Source organism: Chelonoidis abingdonii, chromosome 26 (assembly GCF_003597395.2).
Source record: "Chelonoidis abingdonii isolate Lonesome George chromosome 26, CheloAbing_2.0, whole genome shotgun sequence".
In the NCBI taxonomy this organism is placed as follows: domain Eukaryota; kingdom Metazoa; phylum Chordata; order Testudines; family Testudinidae; genus Chelonoidis; species Chelonoidis abingdonii.
In genome coordinates this window covers 3,544,605-3,568,394 of record NC_133794.1, presented here as the reverse complement: position 1 = coordinate 3,568,394, position 23,790 = coordinate 3,544,605, and the positions used below count along the sequence as shown (strand labels likewise).

Genomic DNA, 23,790 nt, shown 5'->3' with positions numbered 1-23,790 from the left:
AGGGTTGGGCCCTGGGCGGGTCTCTGCTGCCCCCAGCTTGGTCCAGGAAACAGCAGCATCTGGGGGCCAGTGCCAGGCCCCTCTTGCAGGCAGCTTCCCCCGTCACCCGCCACCTCTGCTCATCCCTTGCTGATGCTACCTCGCGTGTGGGTCAGACCCCCAGCAAGACCCCCCCCCCCGCCCCACAGAAACCTGTCTGTCCAGCCACACCTTCAGATCCCCCATCTACCTGCTCCACACAGCGTCCAGCCCCACCCCCAGGCCCCTCATCCATCTACCCCACAGCCCTCCAGCCCCACCCCCAGGCCCCCCGTCCGTCTGCCCCACACATGCCTCCAGCCTCACCCCTGGACCCCCTGTCCATCTGTTCCACACAACCCTCCAGCCCCACCTCCGGACCCCACATCCATCTTTCCCCCACAGCTCTCCAGCCCCATACCCGAAATCCCTGTCTGTCTCCCCCACATACCCTCCAGCCGCATCCCTGGGCCACCCATCTGTCTGCCCCACATACCCTCCAGCCCCATCCCCGCACTCCCCATCCGACTGCCCCACACACCTCTCCAGCCCCAGCCCCAGACCACCTGTCTGTCTGCCCCACATACCCTCCAGCCCCATCCCCGAACTCCCCATCCGACTGCCCTACACACCCCTCCAGTCCCAGCCCCAGACCACCCGTCTGTCTGCCCCACATACCATCCAGCCCCATCCTCGAACTCTCCATCCGACTGCCCCACACACCCCTCCAGCCCCAGCCCCAGTCCACCCGTCTGTCTGCCCCACATACCGTCCAGCCCCATCCCCGAACTCCCCATCCGACTGCCCCACACACCCTTCCAGCCCCAGCCCCAGCCCGCCTGTCTGTCTGCCCCACATACCCTCCAGCCCCATCCCTGAACTCCCCATCCGACTGCCCCACACACCCCTCCAGGCCCAGCCCCAGACAACCCGTCTGTCTGCCTCACACACCCTCTGTCTGTTGCTCTCTCTGCCCCCAGCCTCTTGGTTCTGTTTATTGGGTTGTTCAGTTGCCAACTTTGAAAAACTTTTATTAAAACCAAGAGAAAGAGAAACTTGGGCTTGTTTGGGAGCCTGTGGGTGCTGTATTGTGGGGCTGTATTGGGGTTTGGGGGAGCTATGAGGAGCAGTATTGGGGGTGCACTGGGGTGTTTGGGGGACTGTGACGTGTTGTAGTGGGGTATTTGGGGGGCTATGGGGAGCTGTATTGGGGTTGCTTGGGGGATGTATTGGGGTGTTTGGAGGGCCGTGAGGTGCTGTATTGGGATGTTTGGGGGGCTATGGGGAGCTGTATGTGGGGTGGTTGGGGGATGTATTGGGGGGTTATGGGGAGCTGTATTCAGGGGCTGTATTGGGGCTGTTTGGGGGGGCTGTGTTTCCGGGAACCAGGGTGCTGTTTGGGGCTCTGGCTGGGGGGAGGCATGCTGGTTTTTGAGGTGCGGATCCAGCCCCTCCTTGTCCAATCCAGCCTCCCACCTCTGCATGTCCCCCAGTCTAGGGGTGACCCCCAGCTCGCCCTATGGGGGGCAGCAGTCACTTCTGTTTGTCAAGCCCAAGGAGGCAGTTCTGGGGGGTGAATCCCATTGGCGGTGATTGTGGGGTGCTGAGAACACCAATTACCCGAACCTACCGCCGCCTCCCACAATGCACCGAGGCAGCCAGAGTTGTGAGGGGCCTGGGGTGGGTCTGTCCGTCCGTGCCCAGACACCCCCTCTGGCTAGCTGTCCCCATGTCTGTCTGTCCCTGTACACCCCTGTCTGTCTATTCATCTATCCCCATATACATCCTCTGTCTGTCTGCCATCCCCGTACCCCCCCTCTGGCTAGCTAACCTCTGCACTTCACCTAATCTATCTATCTATCCCTACACACACCCCCCTCTATCTATCTATCCCTACACACACCCCCCTCTATCTATCTATCCCTACATACACCCCTCTATCTATCTATCCCTACACACACACCCCTCTATCTATCTATCCCTACATACACCCCTCTATCTATCTATCCCTACACACACCCCCCTCTATCTATCTATCCCTACATACACCCCTCTATCTATCTATCCCTACACACACCCCCCTCTATCTATCTATCCCTACATACACCCCTCTATCTATCTATCCCTACACACACCCCCCTCTATCTATCTATCCCTACATACACCCCTCTATCTATCTATCCCTACACACACCCCCCTCTATCTATCTATCCCTACATACACCCCTCTATCTATCTATCCCTACACACACCCCCCTCTATCTATCTATCCCTACATACACCCCTCTATCTATCTATCCCTACACACACCCCCCTCTATCTATCTATCCCTACATACACCCCTCTATCTATCTATCCCTACACACACCCCCCTCTATCTATCTATCCCTACATACACCCCTCTATCTATCTATCCCTACACACACACCCCTCTATCTATCTATCCCTACACACACCCCCCTCTATCTATCTATCCCTACATACACCCCTCTATCTATCTATCCCTACACACACACCCCTCTATCTATCTATCTATCCCTACACACACCCCCTATCTATCTATCCCTACATACACCCCTCTATCTATCTATCCCTACACACACACCCCTCTATCTATCTATCCCTACACACACACCCCTCTATCTATCCCTACACACACACCCCTTATCTATCTATCTATCCCTACACACACACCCCTCTATCTATCTATCCCTACACACACCCCTTATCTATCTATCTATCCCTACACACACCCCCCTCTATCTATCTATCCCTACACACACCCCTTATCTATCTATCTATCCCTACATACACCCCTCTATCTATCTATCCCTACACACACACACACACACCCTCTCTATCTATCTATCCCTACACCCCCCTCTATCTATCTATCTCTACACACACACACCCCCTCTCTCTCTATCTATCCCCATCCACCCCCTCTATCTATCTATCCCCATCCACCCCCTTTATCTATCTATCTATCTATCCCTCCCTACACACTTCCTCTATCTATCCCTACACACTTCCTCTATCTATCTATCCCTACACACACACCCCTTATCTATCTATCTATCTATCCCTACACCCCCCTCTATCTATCTATTTCTACACACACACACACCCTCTCTCTCTCTATCTATCCATCCCCATCCACCCCCTCTATCTGTCTATCCCCATCCACCCCCTTTATCTATCTATCTATCCCTCCCTACACACTCCCTCTATCTATCCCTACACACTTCCTCTATCTATCTATCCCTACACACCCCCTCTATCGATCTATCTATCCCCATCCACTCCCTTTATCTATCTATCTATCCCTCCCTACACACTCCCTCTATCTAACCCTACACACACCCTCTATCGATCTATCTATCTATCCCCATCCACCCCTTCTATCTATCTAACCCTACACACGCCCTCTATCTATCTGTCCTCATCCATCCTCTCTATCTATCTATCCCCATCCAACCCCTCTATCTATCTTTCTATCTAACTCTACACACCCCCTCTATCTATCTATCTATCTATCCCCATCTGCCCCCTCTATCTATCCATCCCTCCACACTCCCTCTATCTATCTATCTATCTATCTATCCCCATACACACCATCTCTCTCTCTCTCTCTCTCTCTCCCCATATTCACTCTCTGTCTGTCTGTCTGTCTCTCTTCCAGTGGGGTGGGGGATTCTCCCTCCCTGGCCATCATTAACCGCGCTGTGCCCTGGCCTCGTGCCCTAGGAACCCAGCTGGCCCTGGGAGCCCTCAGGGACAGATCTGCCTCTGCCTGTGGAGTGGGTGGCTCTGTCCCTGCCAGGCACTGGCACAGTGGTACCCAGGTGTTGGCGGTAGCCGGGTGTTGGCAGTTGCCAGGCGTGGGCCTGGCAGTTGCCAAGCATTGGTGGTTACTGGGTGCTGGTGGTTGCCAGGTGTCAGCATAGTGGTTGCTGGGTGTGGGCGGTTGTTGGGCATTGGCACAGTGGTTGCCAGGCTTTGATAACTGCTGGGAGCCAGTGGTTGCTGGGTACTGGTGGTTGCCGGGTGTTGGCGGTTGCCAGGCAGCCCTGTTGCCATGCCGCCATCTTAGGCTGGCTGGGGCTGGCGGCGCGGCCTCTCGCTCCAGCTCTGCCGCTGCCTCTTCCCCTTCGTCAAATGGCTGCAGCAGGCACAGGCTGCTCGTAAACCCGGCTGCCAGCGGGCACCGGGCAGTGCCAAGTCTCCTCTTAAAGAGACACCCACGGCCTCCTCTCCGCGCGGGATTAGGGGCCAGCCCCAGCCAGCTGGCTGGAGGAAGCCCCCACCTGCTCACTGGGCTGGCCGGCTGCCCTCGCTCTGCCCCCTCCCAGAGGGGTCCCTGGGGGCTTGGGTGCGAAGTCCCCCCACCCCCATCCAGGGCTGCCTGCTTTCCCAGAGAAGCCTCTCAGAGTGGGGATGGGCCCTCTCCTCAAATCCAGCCCCTGGGGGGGGCCTATTCCCTGGTGCCCTCTGACCCCTCCAGCCCTCCAGAGTCAGAATCCAGCATCCTGACTCCCAGCCCCCCGGCTCTATCTCGAACCCCCATCCCCACCTCCCGTAGCTCCCATGACACTCCCAGAGGAGGGGCCTCCTGGCAGTGCCCTGCCGCTTGCCCTGCATGCCAGGCTCTGGCTGCCTTGACCCATCCTCCGCCCAGGTCTGGTTACTGTGGGTGTTGGGGGGCCACACCCTGGTGGTGGGACTGTCCAGTGCCACGCCTCTCCCAGGCCTGTGGACAGCGTGGTACCAGCCCCCCCAGGGCCTGTGGGCAGCATGGTACCAGCCCCCCCCAGGCCTGTGGGCAGCGCGGTCTCAGCCCCCCCAGGGCCTGTGGGCAGCGTGGTACCAGCCCCCCCAGGGCCTGTGAGCAGCGCAGTACCAGCCCCCCTGGGCCTGTGGGCAGCGCGGTACCAGCCCCCCCAGGGCATGTGGGCAGTGCGGTACCAGCCTCTCCCGGGCCTGTGGACAGCGCGGTCCCAGCCCCCCCAGGGCCTGTGAGCAGCGCGGTCCCAGCACCCCCAGGCCTGTGAGCAGCGCAGAACCAGCCCCCCAGGGCTTGTGGATAGCGCGGTACCAGCCCCCCCAGGGCATGTGGACAGCGTGGTACCAGCCCCCCCAGGGCCTGTGGGCAGTGCGGTACCAGCCCCTCCTGGGCATGTGGGCAGCGCGGTACCAGCCCCCCCAGGGCTTGTGGGTAGCGTGGTACCAGACCCCCCAGAGCCTGTGGGCAGCGTGGTCCCAGCCCCCCCAGGGCCTGTGGGCGGTGCGGTACGAGCCCCCACTTTATTTTCCCCGGCCATTGCCAACGTGGGTGTCCTGGAAGGGCCATGATACTCCCCTGCCCCATCCCACAGCCCTGCCCCCAATGGGCACTGCCAGTGGACGAGGGCTGGGCAGAGGGGCGCAGGGCTGGATTGAGCCCTGGGGTGGTGGGTGCTGCCCTGGCACAGCACCCTTCCCCCATCCGGCGCTGGTCTGAAATCCTGGGGGGCAGAGGGGATATGGGGCTAAAGGCTTGGCAGTTCCTTGGGCTTTGTTCTGGGTTTGTGCTGCCCCCATCGCAGCAGGGCACAGGCCAGGGTGGGTGGGGGAGGTTCTGGATGATACCGTAATACCTATAATAAATACAGCACCCTGCACAGCAGGGCCCCGGCTAGGGGGGGCTCTGGGTGCTACCATAATGCCCCTGTCACGGAGTCCCCGGGCGATGCTCTGGAACTGCTCCCCACTAAGCCAGTCAGGACTCTGGGAGCCTCCTCTCCCTCGGAGCAGACTTGTTCAGGGCAAGAAGCTCACACGTCTTCACCTCCTGGGTCTCTCCTCGGAGCACTCAGCATCCTCTGCCCCTCCGTGGGCTTCCCACAGCAAGCCCACCCAGGCGGGGTCCTGGGGACGCCACGGGGTCCTGCACCCCCACTTTGCAGTCAGACGTGACTCTCAGCCAGTCAGTAACACAGAGGTTTGTTCAATGACAGGAACAGGGTCTAAAACAGAGCTTGTAGGTACAGCGAACCGGACCCCTCGGCCGTGTCCATTCTGGGGGGCAGTGAGCCAGACCCCCTGGTCTGCACTTCACTCCTCGTCCCCAGGTAGCTCCAGACTGAAACCCCCTCCAGCCCCTCCTCTGCTCAGCTCCTTTCCCGGGCCAGGAGGTCACCTGACCCCTTTGTCTCCAGCACCTTCAGCTGGCACCTTTGCAGCGGAGGGGCCCAGGCCATCAGTTGCCAGGAGACAGAGTGCCAGGCATTTAGGGGCACTGGCCCTTTGCTCTGCAGCAATCACACACCCTTATCCCACCACCTAGATACTTAAGAACTGCCTCGGGGACACTGAGGCACCAACACAGTATTCAGAGCAAATATTGAGAACATTCCCAGTTCGTCACAGCCCCTGATAACAATAAGTTTGCGTCTGACTCGGGCTGGCGAGCATTGTTATGTGTTGGGTCTGGGGTGCCCAGGGCAATGCCAGGCATCATGGATCCAGCCTGGATCTGGGGCGGGAGGTGACCTGAAATACCAAGGCGAGTGGAGTGGGGCTGAGAGAGAGGTGCCTTTGCACCAGCAGGGATCTCCTCCCTGGGATCAGTATTCAGCCTCGTGCCCCTGGCACCAGGCTCACGTGTGCCTGTAGGGGCGGGTAAGCGTGCCGGCTTGTTATTGTAGGGTCTCCTGGGGGCACCGGGTCACTCAAAGGGGTTTGTTATTGTAGGGTCTCCTGGGGGCACCGGGTCACTCACAGGGGTTTGTTATTATAGGGTCTCCCGGCGGCACCGGGTCGCTCACAGGGGTTTGTTATTGTAGGGTCTCCTGGGGGCACCAGGTCGCTCAGAGGGGTTTGTTATTGTAGGGTCTCCCGGGGGCACCGGGTCACTCACAGGGGGTTGTTATTGTAGGGTCTCCTGGGGGTGTCACGGAGTCCCCGGGCGATGCTCGGGAACTGCTCCCCACTAAGCCAGTCAGGACTTTGGGGAGCCTCCTCTCCCTTGGAGCAGACTTGTTCAGGGCAAGAAGCTCACACGTCTTCACCTCCTGGGTGTCTCCTGGAGCATTCAGCATCCTCTGCCCCTCCGTGGGCTTCACAGCGAGCCCGTCCAGGCGGGGTCACTGGGAAGCCTACAGGGTTCTGCAGCCCCATTTGCAGTCGAACGTGACTCTTAGCCACAAACAACAGGCTTTATCTTCGATGACAGAACCGGTTAAACAGAGCGTTAGATACAGTCGAACCGAGCCACGTCGGCCCGGGTCATTCTGGGCGGGAGTGAGCCAGACCCCTAGGTCTGCCCTCACTCTAGTCCCCAGGCAGCTCCAGCTAACCACCCCTCCACCCCTCCTCTCTGCTCAGTCCTTTCCCGGCCAGAGAGGGTCACCTGATATCCCTTTGTCTCCAACACCTGCAGTTGGCACCTTTGCAGAGGAGGGGCCCAGGCCATCAGTTGCTAGGAGACAGAGTGCCAGGCATTAGGTGCACTGGCCCTTTGCTCTGCCAGATACTTAAGAACTGCCAAGGGGACACTGAGGCACCAACACAGTATTCAGAGCAAACATTAGGAACAGTCCCAGTTCGTCACAGGGGGCACCGGGTCACTCACAGGGGTTTGTTATTGTAGGGTCTCCCGGGGGCACCGGGTCGCCCAGAGGGGTTTGTTACTGCAGGGTCTCCCTGGGGCACCGGGTCTCTCAAAGGGGTTTGTTGTTGTAGGGTCTCCCGGGGGCACCGGGTCACCTAGAGGGGTTTGTTATTGTAGGGTCTCCCGGGGGCACCGGGTCACTCACAGGGGTTTGTTATTATAGGGTCTCCCGGGGGCACTGTGTTGCCCACAGGGGTTTGTTATTATTGTAGGGTCTCCCAGGGGCTCCAGGTCGCCCAGAGGGGTTTGTTATTGTAGGGTCTCCCAGGGGCACTGGGTCGCTCACAGGGGTTTGTTATTGTAGGGTCTCCCGGGGGGACCGGGTCGCCTAGAGGGGTTTGTTATTGTAGGGTCTCCCGGGGGTACCGGGTCACTCACAGGGGTTTGTTATTATAGGGTCTCCCGGGGGCACCATGTTGCCCACAGGGGTTTGTTATTGTAGGGTCTCCCAGGGGCTCCGGGTCACCCAGAGGGGTTTGTTATTGTAGGGTCTCCTGGGGGCACCGGGTCACTCAGAGGGGTTTGTTATTGTATGGTCTCCTGGGGGCACCGGGTCGCCCAGGGGGGTTTGTTATTGTAGGGTCTGCCTGGCTCTGAGGAAGGTGTGTGCTAGGTCCCGTGTATGGCATGAAGGCACAGGTGCCTCTGGGAAGGGACAGGGCAGCAGGTTCTGGACCCCCAGGGGACGACCCAGACATTGGCCAGGAAGGGGAGGAGGATCCTGCCTATGCTGGACACCGGGTGGTGGAGGGGCTGGTGGGGGAACTGGCAGGGTCCCCCTGCTTGGGGGTTGGGGAGCTCTCCACTTACAGCCGTGTTGGGGGAGCTTAGGCCATGCTGGGACTCGGGGCCAGCACTGATGGGGGCAGAGCCGATGCCCCTTGGAGCAGAAAGGCCCCTAGAGAGGAGAAGGGGATTTGGGGTTGGGAGGGGCAGGCCCTTACGCTCCCCTCCCCAGGTGTGGGGGCGCAGAGGCCCCAGTGAGGGTCAGAGCCGCGGGGGATCAGGGCACTGGGCCAGCCAGGCCGGCCAGACAATGCCTTGGCTCGTGTGACCCAGGGGCCGGGTCCATCTGCCTCTCGCTTGCCTTCATCCCTGCCAAGACCCCCGCACCCCAGCCTGCTCCCCAAAGTGGTGGGGGGGCTGCGTTCCGGGCCCCCAGGGCTGGGCTCAAATCCTCCAGACTATGAGCAGCCCTAGGGGGGCAGCTGAGTGTCCTATGGGGGTCGTCAGGGGCTGGGGAAGAGAGGCAAAGGCATGGGGGGTGCTTCTAGGTGGGTCAGGATGGAGGTGATTTGGGGGGGCCCCCATATCCCCATGGGCTGCCAGTTTCTCCTTCCCATGCCTTCCAGATGTGTATGGGGGGGCAACCTGGCACGTCCAGAGATTCTGGGGAACTGGCTGATGCGGGCAGGGGCAGTTGCGTCTTCCCCGTAAACCCAGCTGAGCTGGTGGGAGAGTGCAGCCCCATGGAGCCCCCAGCCCCATGGCTGCCACCCTCACAGGTCTCTCTCACTTGGGGGGCTCTGACTGTCGCAGTGTCCTTCTCGCACCTTCCCCACGGACAAGCCCCCCAGTGCAGGTGCCGCTTGGATCTGGGGGAGCTGGCAGGGGGTTGGTTCCCTACCCCAAGGCCGGGCTGAGCTTGTGGGGGGCATTTGGCAGAGCCAGGCAGGTCCCCCCTCTGCTAACTTCCTGCTGGGGGGTGGGGCGCTGCCAGGGTGAGCTAGAGCCATCGGGGGGGGGGGGGAAATGTGTGTGACACGTGTGTTTTTTGTTGTGACATGGGTGTTACATATGTTGTGCAAGTCTAGTGTGTGTGTGACATCTGTGTATTTTGTCCGTGTCTGCACATTACAGTCACGCTGGGGGTGTGTGTGATGTTACATGTGTGTCACACAAATGTTGGGTGTGCGAGGCATGCCTGTTCCATGTGCATAGCGTGTGGGTCCATGGCAGGTGAGAGCTGCGTGTGCACTCCCTGCGCCCTGGGTGGGTTAGTGCACCTGTTGGGTGAGGGACCAGGGGGGTCCATACAATGTAGAAACCAAACCCACCCGCGGGGCCTGGGCCGTTAGCAGTTACCGACCCATCTGCGCAGGCCCGGGGGCTGCGGGTGGTGATTGGCAGAGGGCGGTGGGGACAATCGGTTGCTTGTGGGGGGATCCATCCTTTCTCCTGAGCCCTGTCACCTCGTCTCCCTCTGCCAGGGTGTGACTCAGCCCTGCCCACCAGCTCACCGGGCAGCTCTAACCCCTTCTTTGCCGGTCTGCTCCTAGCAGGCACCTCCGGGGGCACGTCAGGTGCTGGCTGGCATCAGAGCCGCTGGCACGGGGGTTCTCTGTAGAGCCCAGAGCCTGAAGGGAGGGAGCCAACCTAACCCAGCAGCACATCCGACATTCCTGCCGCCTCTGCTCACCCAGCAGGACTGTAAAACACTGCACACGCTGGCTAGACAGGGACCCCTCGCCCAGCGCTGAGCTGCAGCTGCCTCTGGGGTGGGGCCTGGGGGCTGTTTATACAGGGACCCCTCGCCCAGCGCTGAGCTGCAGCCCCCTCTGGGGTGGGGCAGGTTGGCTGTTTATACCGGGACCCCTCACCCGGCGCTGAGCTGCAGCCACCTCTGGGGTGGAGCCTGGGGGCAGGGCCACCAGCAGTGGGTTCAGGCCCTAGTGAAAAAAATTTTTTGTCCCCTCCAGCAAGGGCAGACCAGCTAAACAGAGCCAGGGAAGCCGGGACCTGGGAACCCTTCCAGACCGCTGGGCCCCGGTAATTTCCCCCCTCTCATCGGCCCTGCCCGGGGACTGTTTATACAGGGACCCCTCGCCCAGCGCTGAGCTGCAGCCACCTCTGGGCTGTGGCAGTTGTGTACGGACATTTCCAGGCATTTATTGGTGTTTGAGACCAGCTGCTCCCATGAACCCTTCGCTGGCTGTGGAGGTTTTCGCTCTGTAGGACGCCCTCTTGCTCTCAAGAGATCTTGGACGGTGGAGGCTGGAAAATTCTATCAAGAGGTTAGGGATTGTTCTAGTGTCTTTGCATTCTTACATATTAGGTGTATTACAGTAGCGCCCAAGCTCCCATGGCGCTAGGTGCTGTATGTTGTTAGGTGTATTACAGTAGCGCCCAGGGCCCTGTGACACTAGGTGCTGTATGTTATTAGGTGTATTATGGTAGCGCCCAGGGCCCTGTGGTGCTAGGTGCTGTATGTTATTAGGTGTATTACGGTAGTGCCCAAGGTCCCATGGCGCTAGGCGCTGTATGTTATTAGGTGTATTACGGTAGTGCCCATGGCCCTGTGGTGCTAGGTGCTGTATGTTATTAGGTGTATTACGGTAGCACCCATGGCCCTGTGGCGCTAGGCGCTGTATGTTATTAGGTGTATTACGGTAGCGCCCAAGGTCCCATGGCGCTAGGCGCTGTATGTTATTAGGTGTATTATGGTAGCACCCATGGCCCTGTGGTGCTAGGCGCTGCATGTTATTAGGTGTATTACGGTAGTGCCCACGGCCCTGTGGCGCTAGGTGCTGTATGTTATTAGGTGTATTACGGTAGCACCCATGGCCCTGTGGCGCTAGGTGCTGTATGTTGTTAGGTGTATTACAGTAGCGCCCATGGCCCTGTGGCACTAGGTGCTGTATGTTGTTAGGTGTATTACGGTAGCGCCCAGGGCCCTGTGACACTAGGTGCTGTATGTTATTAGGTGTATTACGGTAGCGTCCAAGGTCCCATGGTGCTAGGTGCTGTATGTTGTTAGGTGTATTACGGTAGCGCCCATGTTCCTGTGGCGCTAGGTGCTGTATGTTATTAGGTGTATTACGGTAGCGCCTAGGGCCCCGTGGCGCTAGGAGCTGCATGTTATTAGGTGTATTACGGTAGCGCCCAGGGCCCTGTGGCGCTAGGCGCTGTATGTTATTAGGTGTATTACGGTAGCGCCCAGGGCCCCGTGGCGCTGGGTGCTGTATGTTATTAGGTGTATTATGGTAGTGCCCATGGCCCCGTGCGCTAGGTGCTGCATGTTATTATTGATTACGGTGCAACAAGGCCCCGTGTGCTAGGTGCTATAGTAAGGTGTTTACGGTAGCGCCCATGGCGCTCGTTGGCGCTAGTGTGCTGTAATGTATTAGTGTATTACGGTAGCGCCCATTCCTGTGGCGCTAGGTGCTGTATGTTGTTAGGTGTATTACGGTAGCGCCAGGCCCCTGTGACACTAGGCGCTGTATAGTTATAGGATTATAGTAGCGCCATGCCCTGCGCTAGTGTCGTATGTTATTAGGTTATATTACGGTAGCGCCATGGCCGTGGCGCTAGTAGCTGTTTATTAGGTGTATTACGTAGCGCCCAGGGCGCCCTGTGGCGCTAGGAGCCTTGTACAAACACAAACCGATGGTCCCTGCCCCATCTAAGTACAGCCGAGACAGCAGGTGTGGACGGAATGACGGGTGGAATGGGGAGCCCCGCGGGCAGCTTGGGCAGCCTGGCGGGGGGCGAGGGGTAGTCGGCGTCCCAGCCAAGGGGAGGTTGGAGGAGGGATTGACAGGAACAAGGGGAGCCTTGCGGGGTTTCAAGGAGCCCCCCAGCATGAGGGGCGCGGGAGGAAGCCCGAAGCTGGTCGCAGGCGAGAGCACAGCACGATCGCTGTGTGGTCCAGGCGGCGGAAGGGTCGGATCATGCAGCCAAGCAGCTGTTGTGCGGTGCATGAGCTGGAGAGAGGCGTGCCAGATGGGGGCTACAGGGGCCTGGCGCGAAGGGCACTGCCGTGGCAGGATGGGGGGCTAGCCGGCTGGCTATCGTGCCCCCATCTCCGCCCACCCGGCCTATTGCCCGCGACTTCTGGAGCGCTCAGGCAGGTCAGGGGCGGACCAGCTAATGAGCAGGACTTGGGCCTTGCCGGATCCGGCTTGCGCCCAGCTGGCAGGAAATGTGGCTGAAATGTCCTGGGAGATTCGAACAGGGCGAGCCAGTGCTCTGTGAGCTGAGATGTGTGGGCAGCCCCTCGCCGCGACTCTTAGGCCCCTATAGCGCACCTCGGCCTGCGGATCATGGCCCCCTAACATGCGCCCCTTGGCCTGCAGGCTCATAGCCCCATAGTGCCCCGCGGTCATGGCCCCTATCCGCGCGCCTCGAGCCCGCGGCTCGTGGCCCCTATCGCGCCCCCGGCCCTGTGCATTGTGCCCCTATTGTGCCCCTCGGCCTTGGTTCATTGGCCCCTCTAGCAACCCTCGGTTTCGCGCTCATAGCCCCTATCGCGCTCCTCGGTCACCGCTCATGGTCCTAACGCGCCCGTCGGCTGCAGCTCATGGCCCTCTAGCACCCTCACCCTGTTCTCTGTGGGAGGGGAGCCAGGGCGTGGGCTAGCAGGGGCTGCGGGTCGGGAGTGAGGGGCACCGGCAGGGCTGGGGGCAGCCCAGGGCTGGGCTAGCAGGGGCTGCGGGTCGGGAGTGAGGGGCACCAGAATACTGGCTTAGGACCAGCTCGCATTGTGGTGTCTCCGTTGGTCCGACCCCCAGCACCCGGTGGTATCTCAGGGCCTCCTTGGGGAGAAGCTGGGACTGGGGGGGCAAGTAAAATCCAGCCTGGCCCCTCCCCCTGAGCAGTGCTGGCAGGGGGCCGTGCCCGGCCTGCCTGGGCGAGATAACGCAGCCGGGAATGGTAGGGGCCTTGCCAGCGGCAGGTCTGTGTTTGCTCAGCTGCTGCCTCCCGATAAGGGTTTAGTAGCTGGAAAAAGGCTGCGAGCGGGGGGATGGGGCAAGGGGGGAGGGAGAGAGAGGGGGCAGGGGGCCTCTTCCCCCACCAGTCTAATGGAGGGAGGCATGGCTGGGGCAGGACTCCTGGGTTCTCTCCCTGGCTCTGGGAGGAGTGGGGACAGGGACTAGTGGTTAGAGTGGGGGGCCTGGGTGCCAGGCCTCCTGGGTTCGATCCCAGCTCTGGAACTGTGTGGCTGAGAGTAAGGGGGCTGCCCCATAGCTGTTCCCTGCAGGGGCCCCTGGGGAGCAGTCATGCACTGGGCCCTGGGATGTCTCAGCTCCTGCGCAGCCGAGGGGGGCCCTGCCCTGCACCCCCCAAGTGCCTCGAACCCCACTCCCACTGAGTCATTAGCCAGCACTAACGAGGGCTCTGGGCCATGGAGTCGAGTCCTGGGGAAGGGGCTGGAGTTAGTGACAGGGGATAGAATCCAGGAGTCCTGCCCCACACCCCCACTGTAACCACCAGGCCCCCCTCCCCTCCCAGAGCTGGGGAGAGAACCCCGGAGTCCTGGCTCCTTGCGCCCCTGCTCTCACCACCAGACCCCACTCCCTTTCCCAGAACCCCGGAGTCCTGGCTCCCGGCACCCCCTGCTCTCACCACCAGATCCCACTCCCCTTCCCAGAACCCAGGAGTCCTGGCTCCCGGTGCCCCCGCTCTCACCACCAGACCCCACTCCCCTTCCCAGAGCTGGGGAGAGAACCCCGGAGTCCTGGCTCCCGGCACCCCCTGCTCTCACCACCAGACCCCACTCCCCTTCCCAGAACCCAGGAGTCCTGGCTCCTGGTGCCCCCGCTCTCACCACCAGACCCCACTCCCCTTCCCAGAGCTGGGGAGAGAACCCCGGAGTCCTGGCTCCCGGCACCCCCTGCTCTCACCACCAGACCCCACTCCCCTTCCCAGAACCCAGGAGTCCTGGCTCCTGGTGCCCCCGCTCTCACCACCAGACCCCACTCCCCTTCCCAGAGCTGGGGAGAGAACCCCGGAGTCCTGGCTCCCGGCACCCCCTGCTCTCACCACCAGACCCCACTCCCCTTCCCAGAACCCAGGAGTCCTGGCTCCTGGTGCCCCCGCTCTCACCACCAGACCCCACTCCCCTTCCCAGAGCTGGGGAGAGAACCCCGGAGTCCTGGCTCCCGGCACCCCCTGCTCTCACCACCAGACCCCACTCCCCTTCCCAGAACCCAGGAGTCCTGGCTCCTGGTGCCCCCGCTCTCACCACCAGACCCCACTCCCCTTCCCAGAGCTGGGGAGAGAACCCCGGAGTCCTGGCTCCCGGCACCCCCTGCTCTCACCACCAGACCCCACTCCCCTTCCCAGAACCCAGGAGTCCTGGCTCCTGGTGCCCCCGCTCTCACCACCAGACCCCACTCCCCTTCCCAGAGCTGGGGAGAGAACCCCGGAGTCCTGGCTCCCGGCACCCCCTGCTCTCACCACCAGACCCCACTCCCCTTCCCAGAACCCAGGAGTCCTGGCTCCTGGTGCCCCCGCTCTCACCACCAGACCCCACTCCCCTTCCCAGAGCTGGGGAGAGAACCCCGGAGTCCTGGCTCCCGGCACCCCCTGCTCTCACCACCAGACCCCACTCCCCTTCCCAGAACCCAGGAGTCCTGGCTCCTGGTGCCCCCGCTCTCACCACCAGACCCCACTCCCCTTCCCAGAGCTGGGGAGAGAACCCCGGAGTCCTGGCTCCCGGCACCCCCTGCTCTCACCACCAGACCCCACTCCCCTTCCCAGAACCCAGGAGTCCTGGCTCCTGGTGCCCCCGCTCTCACCACCAGACCCCACTCCCCTTCCCAGAGCTGGGGAGAGAACCCCGGAGTCCTGGCTCCCGGCACCCCCTGCTCTCACCACCAGACCCCACTCCCCTTCCCAGAACCCAGGAGTCCTGGCTCCCGGTGCCCCCGCTCTCACCACCAGACCCCACTCCCCTTCCCAGAGCTGGGGAGAGAACCCCGGAGTCCTAGCTCCCGGCACCCCCTGCTCTCACCACCAGACCCCACTCCCCTTCCCAGAACCCAGGAGTCCTGGCTCCTGGTGCCCCCGCTCTCACCACCAGACCCCACTCCCCTTCCCAGAGCTGGGGAGAGAATCCCGGAGTCCTGGCTCCCAGCCTCTGCTCTAACCACCAGACCCCACTCCCCTTCCCAGAACCCAGGAGTCCTGGCTCCTGGCACCCCTGCTCTCACCACCAGACCCCACTCCCCTTCCCAGAGCTGGGGAGAGAATCCCGGAGTCCTGGCTCCCAGCCTCTGCTCTAACCACCAGACCCCACTCCCCTTCCCAGAACCCAGGAGTCCTGGCTCCTGGCACCCCTGCTCTCACCACCAGACCCCACTCCCCTTCCCAGAGCTGGGGAGAGAATCCCGGAGTCCTGGCTCCTAGCCTCTGCTCTAACCACCAGACCCCACTCCCCTTCCCAGAACCCAGGAGTCCTGGCTCCTGGCACCCCCACTCTCACCACCAGACCCCCCTCCCCTTCCCAGAGCTGGGGAGAGAATCCCGGAGTCCTGGCTCCTAGCCTCTGCTCTAACCACTAGACCCCACTCCCCTTCCCAGAACCCAGGAGTCCTGGCTCCCGGCGCCCCCTGCTCTCACCACCAGACCTCACTCCCCTCCTGTAACCCAGACCCCAAGTGCCTGGCTGACTCCAGGCCGGCTCGCTGGGCCCAGCGCTGGTGGGAGCTTGTGCCTGGGGAGGCCTTGAGAACCTGTGTGTTTCCCTGCTCCTGTGCCAGCCCTCCGGCCAGTGCCCTGCACGCCAGTGCCCCACGGCCTTCCCCTCTCATCGCTTTGAAGGCTGCGTTTCCCCGGTCCCCGGGCTCAGCCCCAGCCCCGTCCATCCCTCAGCCATGGGGCCGCTGCTAGCCGCCAGCACTAAAATGGCTGCCAAGTTTTAAGATGGCTGCCAGCAGCCGGCAGGGCCGAGCAGGGAGCGGGGCCTGAGCCAGCTCTGGGGGGCCGGGCCTTGGAGGAGATGGGCCCAGGGCAGGGGGCGGTGCCCCGGCTGATGCCAGGAGGGGAGGCAGAGCGTGGGCTGTTGACATAGGTAACCCGCGGGCTGGCGGCCGCCCGTGCCAAGCCTGCGGGGGAAGGCCGAGGCCAATTAACTCTTCAGAGGCCTCCGGCCTGGAGGTGTCTGGCTGGGCAGCCCCACGGGGCACTGCTGGAGAACCAAGGGCAGTGTCGACCTCTTGGGTCTTCGGCCTAGTCCTGTGCCCAGCGCCAGCTGCAGGGCCGTGGTGCCACCCTGCCACCAAGGGGCCTCTGCCTCCGCCGGGGGGATGGGGGCTGAGGAAGGGGGTCGGGACGTGGCCCATTAACCCCAGCAGAGAAAATGTGGGGTGAGGGTGGCGGAAGTGCTGTGCTGAGGGTACATTACAGGCACTACCACTGCACAGTCACAGCACCAGGGCTGCAACACCCAGGCAGTGCCATTGCAATGCCCAAATTGTATCACTGCAAAGCCCAGGTTGGGTCACTGCAATGACCGAACTGTGCCACTGCAATGCCCAAATTGCACCACTGCAACGCATAAATTGCATCACTGCAAAGCCCGGGCTGTTCCACTGCAATAACGAACTATTCCACTGCAAAGCGCAGGCTGTGCCACTGCAACGACCGAACTATGCCACTGCAATGCCCAGGCCACACCACTGCAATGCCAAATTGTTTCACTGCAATGCACAAATTGCATCACTGCAAAGCCCAGGCTGTTCCACTGCAATGTCCAAATTGTTCCACTGCAGCACCAGACCCACGCCACTGCAGTGCCGAAATATGCCACTGCAATGCCCAAATTGCGCCACTGCAACACCCTAATTGTGCCACTGTGACATCAAGGCAGTGTCACTGCCACACCCAAATGGGTCCACTGCAATGCCCAGGCAGTGCATCTGCGACACCCAAATTGCACCACTGGAACACGCAGGCAGTGCTACTGCAACACGCAAATGGGGCCACTCAAATGCCCAGGCAGTGCCACTGCAGCACCCAAATGGGGCCACTGCAATGCTCAGGCAGTGCCACTATGATGCCCAAATAGCACCACTGCAAAGGCTTGGCTGTGGCACTGCGACACCCAAATGGGGCCACTGCAATGCCCAGGCAGTGCCACTGTGATACCCAAATTGTGCCACTGCAATGCCCAGGCAGTGCCACTGTGATGCCCAAATTGCGCCACTGCAAAGTCTTGGCTGTGCCACTGCAGTGCCAGGGTTGTGCCCTGATGCGCAGTAGGGGTGGAGGGGGGTTGCTCCGATGCCCCGTGTTGGGGAGGGGCATTGGGGGGGAGTGGAAAATGAAGGGTGAGCAGCTCTTCAGGAGCCCTGAGTCCAAGCCCCAGGAGAGGGGCAGCTGTGGGGGGAAATGGGGAGGGGCCATGGCAACAGGGCCACCAAGAGCGGGTTCAGGCCCTGGTGAAAAAATTTTTCGGGCCCCCCCAGCAAGAGCAGACTGGCTAAACAGGGCCAACGAAGCCAGGCAAGCTGGGACCCAGACCCCCTTCCGGACTGCCGGGCCCTGGTCATTTGTACCGGCTTCCCCCACCCCCCACGTCAGCCCTGCATGGCACTGCTGGGTGCACCTGGCGCACTGTTCTGAAGGCCAGTTTGGGACAACCTGTGGGGAGTCTGGGGGGTCCCTGGTCCCCCTGGGGTGGGTCTGGGTTTGTGGTCTGCTCTGGTAACGACACAGACCCCTCCAGGATCGGGCCCACTGTGCCGGGCGCTGCCCAGACCCTGACGTCGCTCTGTGTTTGTGTGTTACAGAATCCGGACAATCAGACACTTCAAACCAGCAAGGAGATGTGGACATCAAACCACTGCCCAATGGTGAGAGACCCCCACAGCCCCCCATGGCCCCCCACAGCCCCCATCAAACCACTGCCCAGGGGTGAGAGACACCCATGGCTCCAGCCCAACACCCCATAACCCCCACAGCCCCTTATCATAACCACTGCCAACAGTGAGAGACCCCCATGGCCCCCCACAACCCCCCATAAACCCACACAGCCCCATCAAACCACTGCCCACAGTGAGACACCCCACAGGCCCCCGCATGGCCCCCCACAGCCCCATCAAACCACTGCCCAACAGTGAGAGACCCCATTGGCCGGCCCCATGGCCCCACAAACCGCCCATAATAACCCCCACAGCCCGCGATCAAACCACTGCCCAAATGGTGAGAACCCCCACAGCCCTCACAACCTCCCATAACCCCCACAGCCCCCATCAAGACCACGCCCAACGATGAGAGACAACCCACACCCCCATGACCCCCACAACCTCCCATAGACCCACAGCCCATCAACACCACGGCCCAATGATGAGAGACTCCCACAGCCCCATAGCCCCCCACAACCGCCCATACCCCACATCCCCATCACCGAGCTGCCCAAGCGATGAGACACACCCCACAGCCCTACCATGGCCCCAGCAACCTCATAACCCCCACAGCCCCCATCAAAACCAACTGCCCAATGATGAGAAGACCCCCACAGCCCCCATACCCCCAACACTCTCCCATAACCCCCCCGACAACCCCATCAACCACTGCCCCAACGTATGAGAGACCCCCACAGCCCCCCATTGGCCCCCCACAGCTTCCATACCCTACATAACCCCATCAAACCACCTGTTAATGGTGAAAAAAAAAGAAAAAAACCCCCTTACCCAAAAGCCCCTTGCCCCCACAACACTCCCATAGGCCTCCCACAGCCTCCACTTCCCGTCCCCATCCATCAAACCACTGTCTAATGGTGAGAGACCGCCACAGCCCCCTATTGCCTCCTATGGCCCCCCACAACTCCCATAACCCCACAAGCCCCATCAAACCACTGCCAAATTGAGACTCCCACAGCCCCGCATGCCCCCCAAACCTTCCATAAGCCCCTCAAGCAGCCCCCCATGGACCCCCCACAACCTCCCCATAGCCTCCCAGAGACCCCCATGGTTCCCAACAGGCCGCCCTCAAACACTGCCCAACGATGAGAGACCTCCACAGCCCCATAGCTCCCACAACCTCCCATGGCCCCGCACAAACCTCCATAACCCCCACAGCCCCCATGCCCCCACAGCTCCCATCAAACCACTGCCCAAAGGTGAGAGCCATAGGCCCTCCAGCCCCCCCACAACTCCCATAGCCCCTCACAGTCCCTCCATGGTCCCCCCACAGTCCCCATCAAACCACCGCCCAATGATGAGAGATCCCACAGCCCCCCATGCCCCGCCACAAACTCCCATATACCCCAACAGCCGCCCATCAAACCACTGCCAATGGTGAGAGACTCCACAAGCCCCCCCATAAGCCTCCATAGCCCCCATGCCCCCATCAATACACTGCCCAACGTGAGAGACCACTACAACCCGTCGCATTGTCCCCCCCACTACCCCCATTACCCACACAAGCATCCCCACAACCCCCATCAAACCACTGCCAATGGTGAGAGACCCCCCACCACCCTCCATTCACCCTTCCATTCAACTCCCATAGACCCGCACAGCCCCTATTGGTCCCCCCCACGCCCCATCAATAACCACTTGCCCAACGATGAGAGACCCACAACGCCCCCATCACTTTCCACAACTCCCATAGCCCCTCCACACCCTTATTCCCCCCACAGCCCCCCATAAAACCACTGCCGATGGTGAGATAACTCCACAGCCCCCCATGACGCTCTCCCATAACCTCCATGAGCCCCCATACACCCCCATGGTCGTCAACCCCCATCAAACACCTGCCCAACGATGAGAGACCCCCAACACCCCACAAACCTCCCACAGCCCCCACAGCCCCTCAGTGGTCCCCACAGCCCCCATTAAACTACCGCCCAATGGCATTAATAGACCTCACCAGCCTCCATAGAACCCCCAAGGCCCTTCCCACAGGCTCCATACCCCACAAGCACCCCCACAACTCCTCCCCATCCCACCAGCAAACCACTGCCCAATTCGGTGAGAGATCCCTAGAGCCCCATCAAGCCGCTGCCCAAGGGTGAGACCCCCAAACCCCCATACCCCCTAGCTCCCCACAGCCTCATCTCCCCATCCTACTACAGTCCACTGCCACTGTGAGACCCCCAGCCCCCTGTTTACCCCACTAATCCTCTTGCCCTGCTTCCTGCCCCTAAGACTTGAAAGCATCAGCAGAGCTTGGCGGGGCAGGGTGGGCTAGCAGGCGGCTGCAGGTTGGGAGTGAACGGCAACGGCAGAGCTTGGGGGGCAGGCGTGGCTAAGCAGGGGCTCGGGTCGGGAGTGAGGGGCACCGGCAGAGCTTGTGGGGCTAGGGATGGGCTAGCAGGGGCTGCGGGGGTGGGAGGGAGGGGCATCGGCAGAGCTTGGGGGGCAGGGCTGGGCTAGCAGGGGCTGCGGGTCGGGAGTGAGGGGCACCGGCAGAGCTTGGGGGGCAGGGCTGGGCTGGGCTAGCAGGGGCTGGGGGTCGGGAGTGAGGGGCACCGGCAGAGCTTGTGGGGCCAGGGCTTGGGTAGCAGGGGCTGCGGGGTTGGGAGTGAGGGGCACTGGCAGAGCTTGGGGGGCAGGGCTGAGCTGGCAGAGGCTGTGGGTTGGGGGCATGAGGGGCACTGGCAGAGCTTGGGGGACAGGGCTGGGCTAGCAGGGGCTGCAGGGTTGGGAGTGAGGGGCACCGGCAGAGCTTGGGGGACAGGGCTGGGCTAGCAGGGGCTGTGGGTCTGGCGTGAGGGGCACCAGCAGAGCTGGGGGGAGCCTAGGGCTGGGCTGGCAGGGGCTGAGGGTTGGGAGTGAGGGGCACTGGCAGAGCTGGGGGGAGCCCAGGGCTGGGACAGCAGGGGCTGCGGGTCGGGAGTGAGGGGCACCGGCAGAGCTGGGGGGCAGGGCTGGGCTAGCAGGGGCTGCGGGGTTGGGAGTGAGGGGCACTGGCAGAGCTTGGGGGGCAGGGCTGGGCTAGCAGGGGCTGCGGGTTGGGGGCATGAGGGGCACCGGCAGAGCTGGGGGGAGCCCAGGGCTGGGCTAGCAGGGGCTGAGGGTCGGGAGTGAGGGGCACCGGCAGAGCTGGGGGGAGCCCAGGGCTGGGCTGGCAGGGGCTGAGGGTCGGGAGTGAGGGGCACTGGCCATGTCCATCACCTTGCTCCATGCCCTGATTGCTGCCCCGCTGATGCCCGTCTCCTCCCTCCCTTCAGGGCATTTGACTTTCCAGGACTGTTTTGTGACGTCGGGCGTCTGGAACGTGACGGAGCTGGTCCGAGTGTCCCAGAGTGAGTGATGGCCTCACAGGGCGGCCCTAGTTCCCCCTGGGGGTCCTTTCACCTCCTCGTACGCCTCCAGGGGGTGGGCTAGAGAAGGTGGCACAGGGCGCCCATGATGGGTCTTGGCTGGCACAGGGTGCCCATGAGGGGTGCTTGGCAGGCACGGGGCGCCCATGATGGGTCTTGGCTGGCTCGGGGCGCCCATGATGGGTCTTGGCTGGCACGGGGTGCCCATGGCAGGATATGGAGACACTGGCCGGCTCGGCAGGAGAATCAGTCTCTGTCTCCGTCTCACTCCATCGATCTATTTCCCCCCCGCCCTGTGCCTCCTGATCTCACTCAGCTCCCCCTTGGGAAGCGGATCCTTGGGGCGTTGGGAAAGGCTCCCGAGGGGCAGGAGCCCCCCTGCACGCCCACAGGCTGGCTGGGGAGCCAGGCCAACGGCTGCTCGGGGGTGGGGGGTTGGGGAGGTGGGCACTACAGAGGAGACGCTAAAGCCCCGTGGCCAAGCAGCAGCCGGGGTCCTTGTCTGCCGTCTCTGCCCGACCGGGGGACTGAGCAAAGCTGAGCCAGTCGCCCCGGGCTGGGTGAAGGCCTGGGCACCGTTGGCAGAGCCAGGGGAGCCGGCGCCAGGGGGCCGGCGCCAGGGGGCCACGGGCCCAGCAGCTCTCCCAGGACAGGGAAAAGTTTCCAGCCCCTGCGGTTGGGGAGAAAAGCTCGGAAACGGGGCCTGAGTGTAATTGATACTGCCTGAGCCTGCAGAGAGCCTGAGCCTGTTGCCCTGCGGGGGCGGGGCCATGGGGCAGAGGCGGGGTTATGGATAGGCCACATGGGCGTGTGACTAGGGCCCTGACTTGCTTTAACTGGGCCCTGAGTGTTGGGTGATTGCTGTGCCCAGCAGCTGGTCTGTAGCAGACGTAGTACCCCTGGCACCAGCTGCGGGGCAGAGGCCTGCGTGCCCGGTGCCCCGCGCTGCCCCTCACCCGCTGTGTCTCCTCCCACAGCTCCCGTGGCCACGGCGTCGGGTCCCAACTTCTCCCTGGCAGACCTGGAGAGCCCCAGTTACTACAACATCAACCAGGTGACTCTGGGCCGGCGGTCCATAACGTCACCTCCTTCCACCAGGTACGCTCCAGCCTCTGCCCCGGCCGCCCTCGGCTCTGCCCCGGCTCTGGCGTCAGATGGGCACTGCTCCCACCCGCCCTGCGCCCCATGGGGGCCAATGCCCCGCTCCCCACCCATCCTCAGCCTGGGACTGCATCCGAGCCAGCACCCCTGTCCCCCCTCCCCACCTGTCATGCTGCCCTGGGGCCAATCAGGGCCAGCGCCCCCTGGAGGGGAAAGGCCCTGAGCCCGCCTGTCACCCCGCCCAACCTCTCCCCCTCGCTGCCCCCCCAGCTCCACCAAGCGCCCCAAGTCGCTGGATGACAGCGAGATGGAGAGCCCCGTGGACGAGGTCTTCTACCCTGGGACGGGGCGCTCGCCCGCCGCCAGCAGCAGCCAGTCCAGCGGCTGGCCCAACGACGTGGACGCAGGTACGGGGGGCGGGGGGGTGCAGCTCGGGGCAGGGACCGGGCATGGGGCCTCCTGGGCGTTGTGCATTCCCCTGAGAACAACCTGCAACGATCCCCAGCTCCTCCCCCATATGGGCCCCTTGTCACCCCAGGGCTGTACCTGGAGTGAGGGGGTTGCCCCCCCAGATTTCCTGTCTCCATGTGGGGCTCTGGGAAGCCATGGGGCACGGCTGCACTGCAGCCTTTGCAGGGAAGAACTGGGCCAGGCTGCATGCTGGGGTGGGGGGCAGAGAGCAGCTGCCCCATAGCAGGGTGTGGGGCTGGGGGCTGTGTTGGGGGGAAACTGGGGTGAGGCCGGGAGCTGGTTGGTCCAAGTCACAGAAGTATCAGAGTCATTCGGCATCTAGGGGCTGGGCTAGGAGGGGCTGCAGATCGGGAGTGAGGGGCACCAGGAGAGGGCAGGGGGGCAGGGCTGGGCTAGCAGAGGCTGCGGGTCGGGAGTGAGGGGCACCGGCAGAGCTCGGGGGGCAGGGCTGGGCTAGCAGAGGCTGCGGGTCGGGAGTGAGGGGCACCGGCAGAGCTCGGGGGGCAGGGCTGGGCTAGCAGGGGCTGCGGGTCGGGAGTGAGGGGCACCGGCAGAGC

At 62.3% G+C, this 23,790-nt stretch overlaps 1 protein-coding gene across 16 annotated transcripts in view; it reads left to right on the top strand.

The window, feature by feature from the left end:
- The window catches only part of NFIX (nuclear factor I X), a 180,208-nt gene that overhangs the window by 124,313 nt on the left and 32,105 nt on the right, over positions 1-23,790 (top strand). For all 16 annotated transcript variants that reach the window (XM_075061162.1, XM_032790051.2, XM_032790044.2 and 13 more), the window contains 4 exons: positions 18,183-18,245; positions 21,569-21,643; positions 22,639-22,759; positions 23,033-23,169. In XM_075061162.1, coding sequence (XP_074917263.1) covers positions 18,183-18,245; positions 21,569-21,643; positions 22,639-22,759; positions 23,033-23,169 — 396 coding nt within the window. The remainder of the gene's footprint in view (positions 1-18,182; positions 18,246-21,568; positions 21,644-22,638; positions 22,760-23,032; positions 23,170-23,790) is intronic.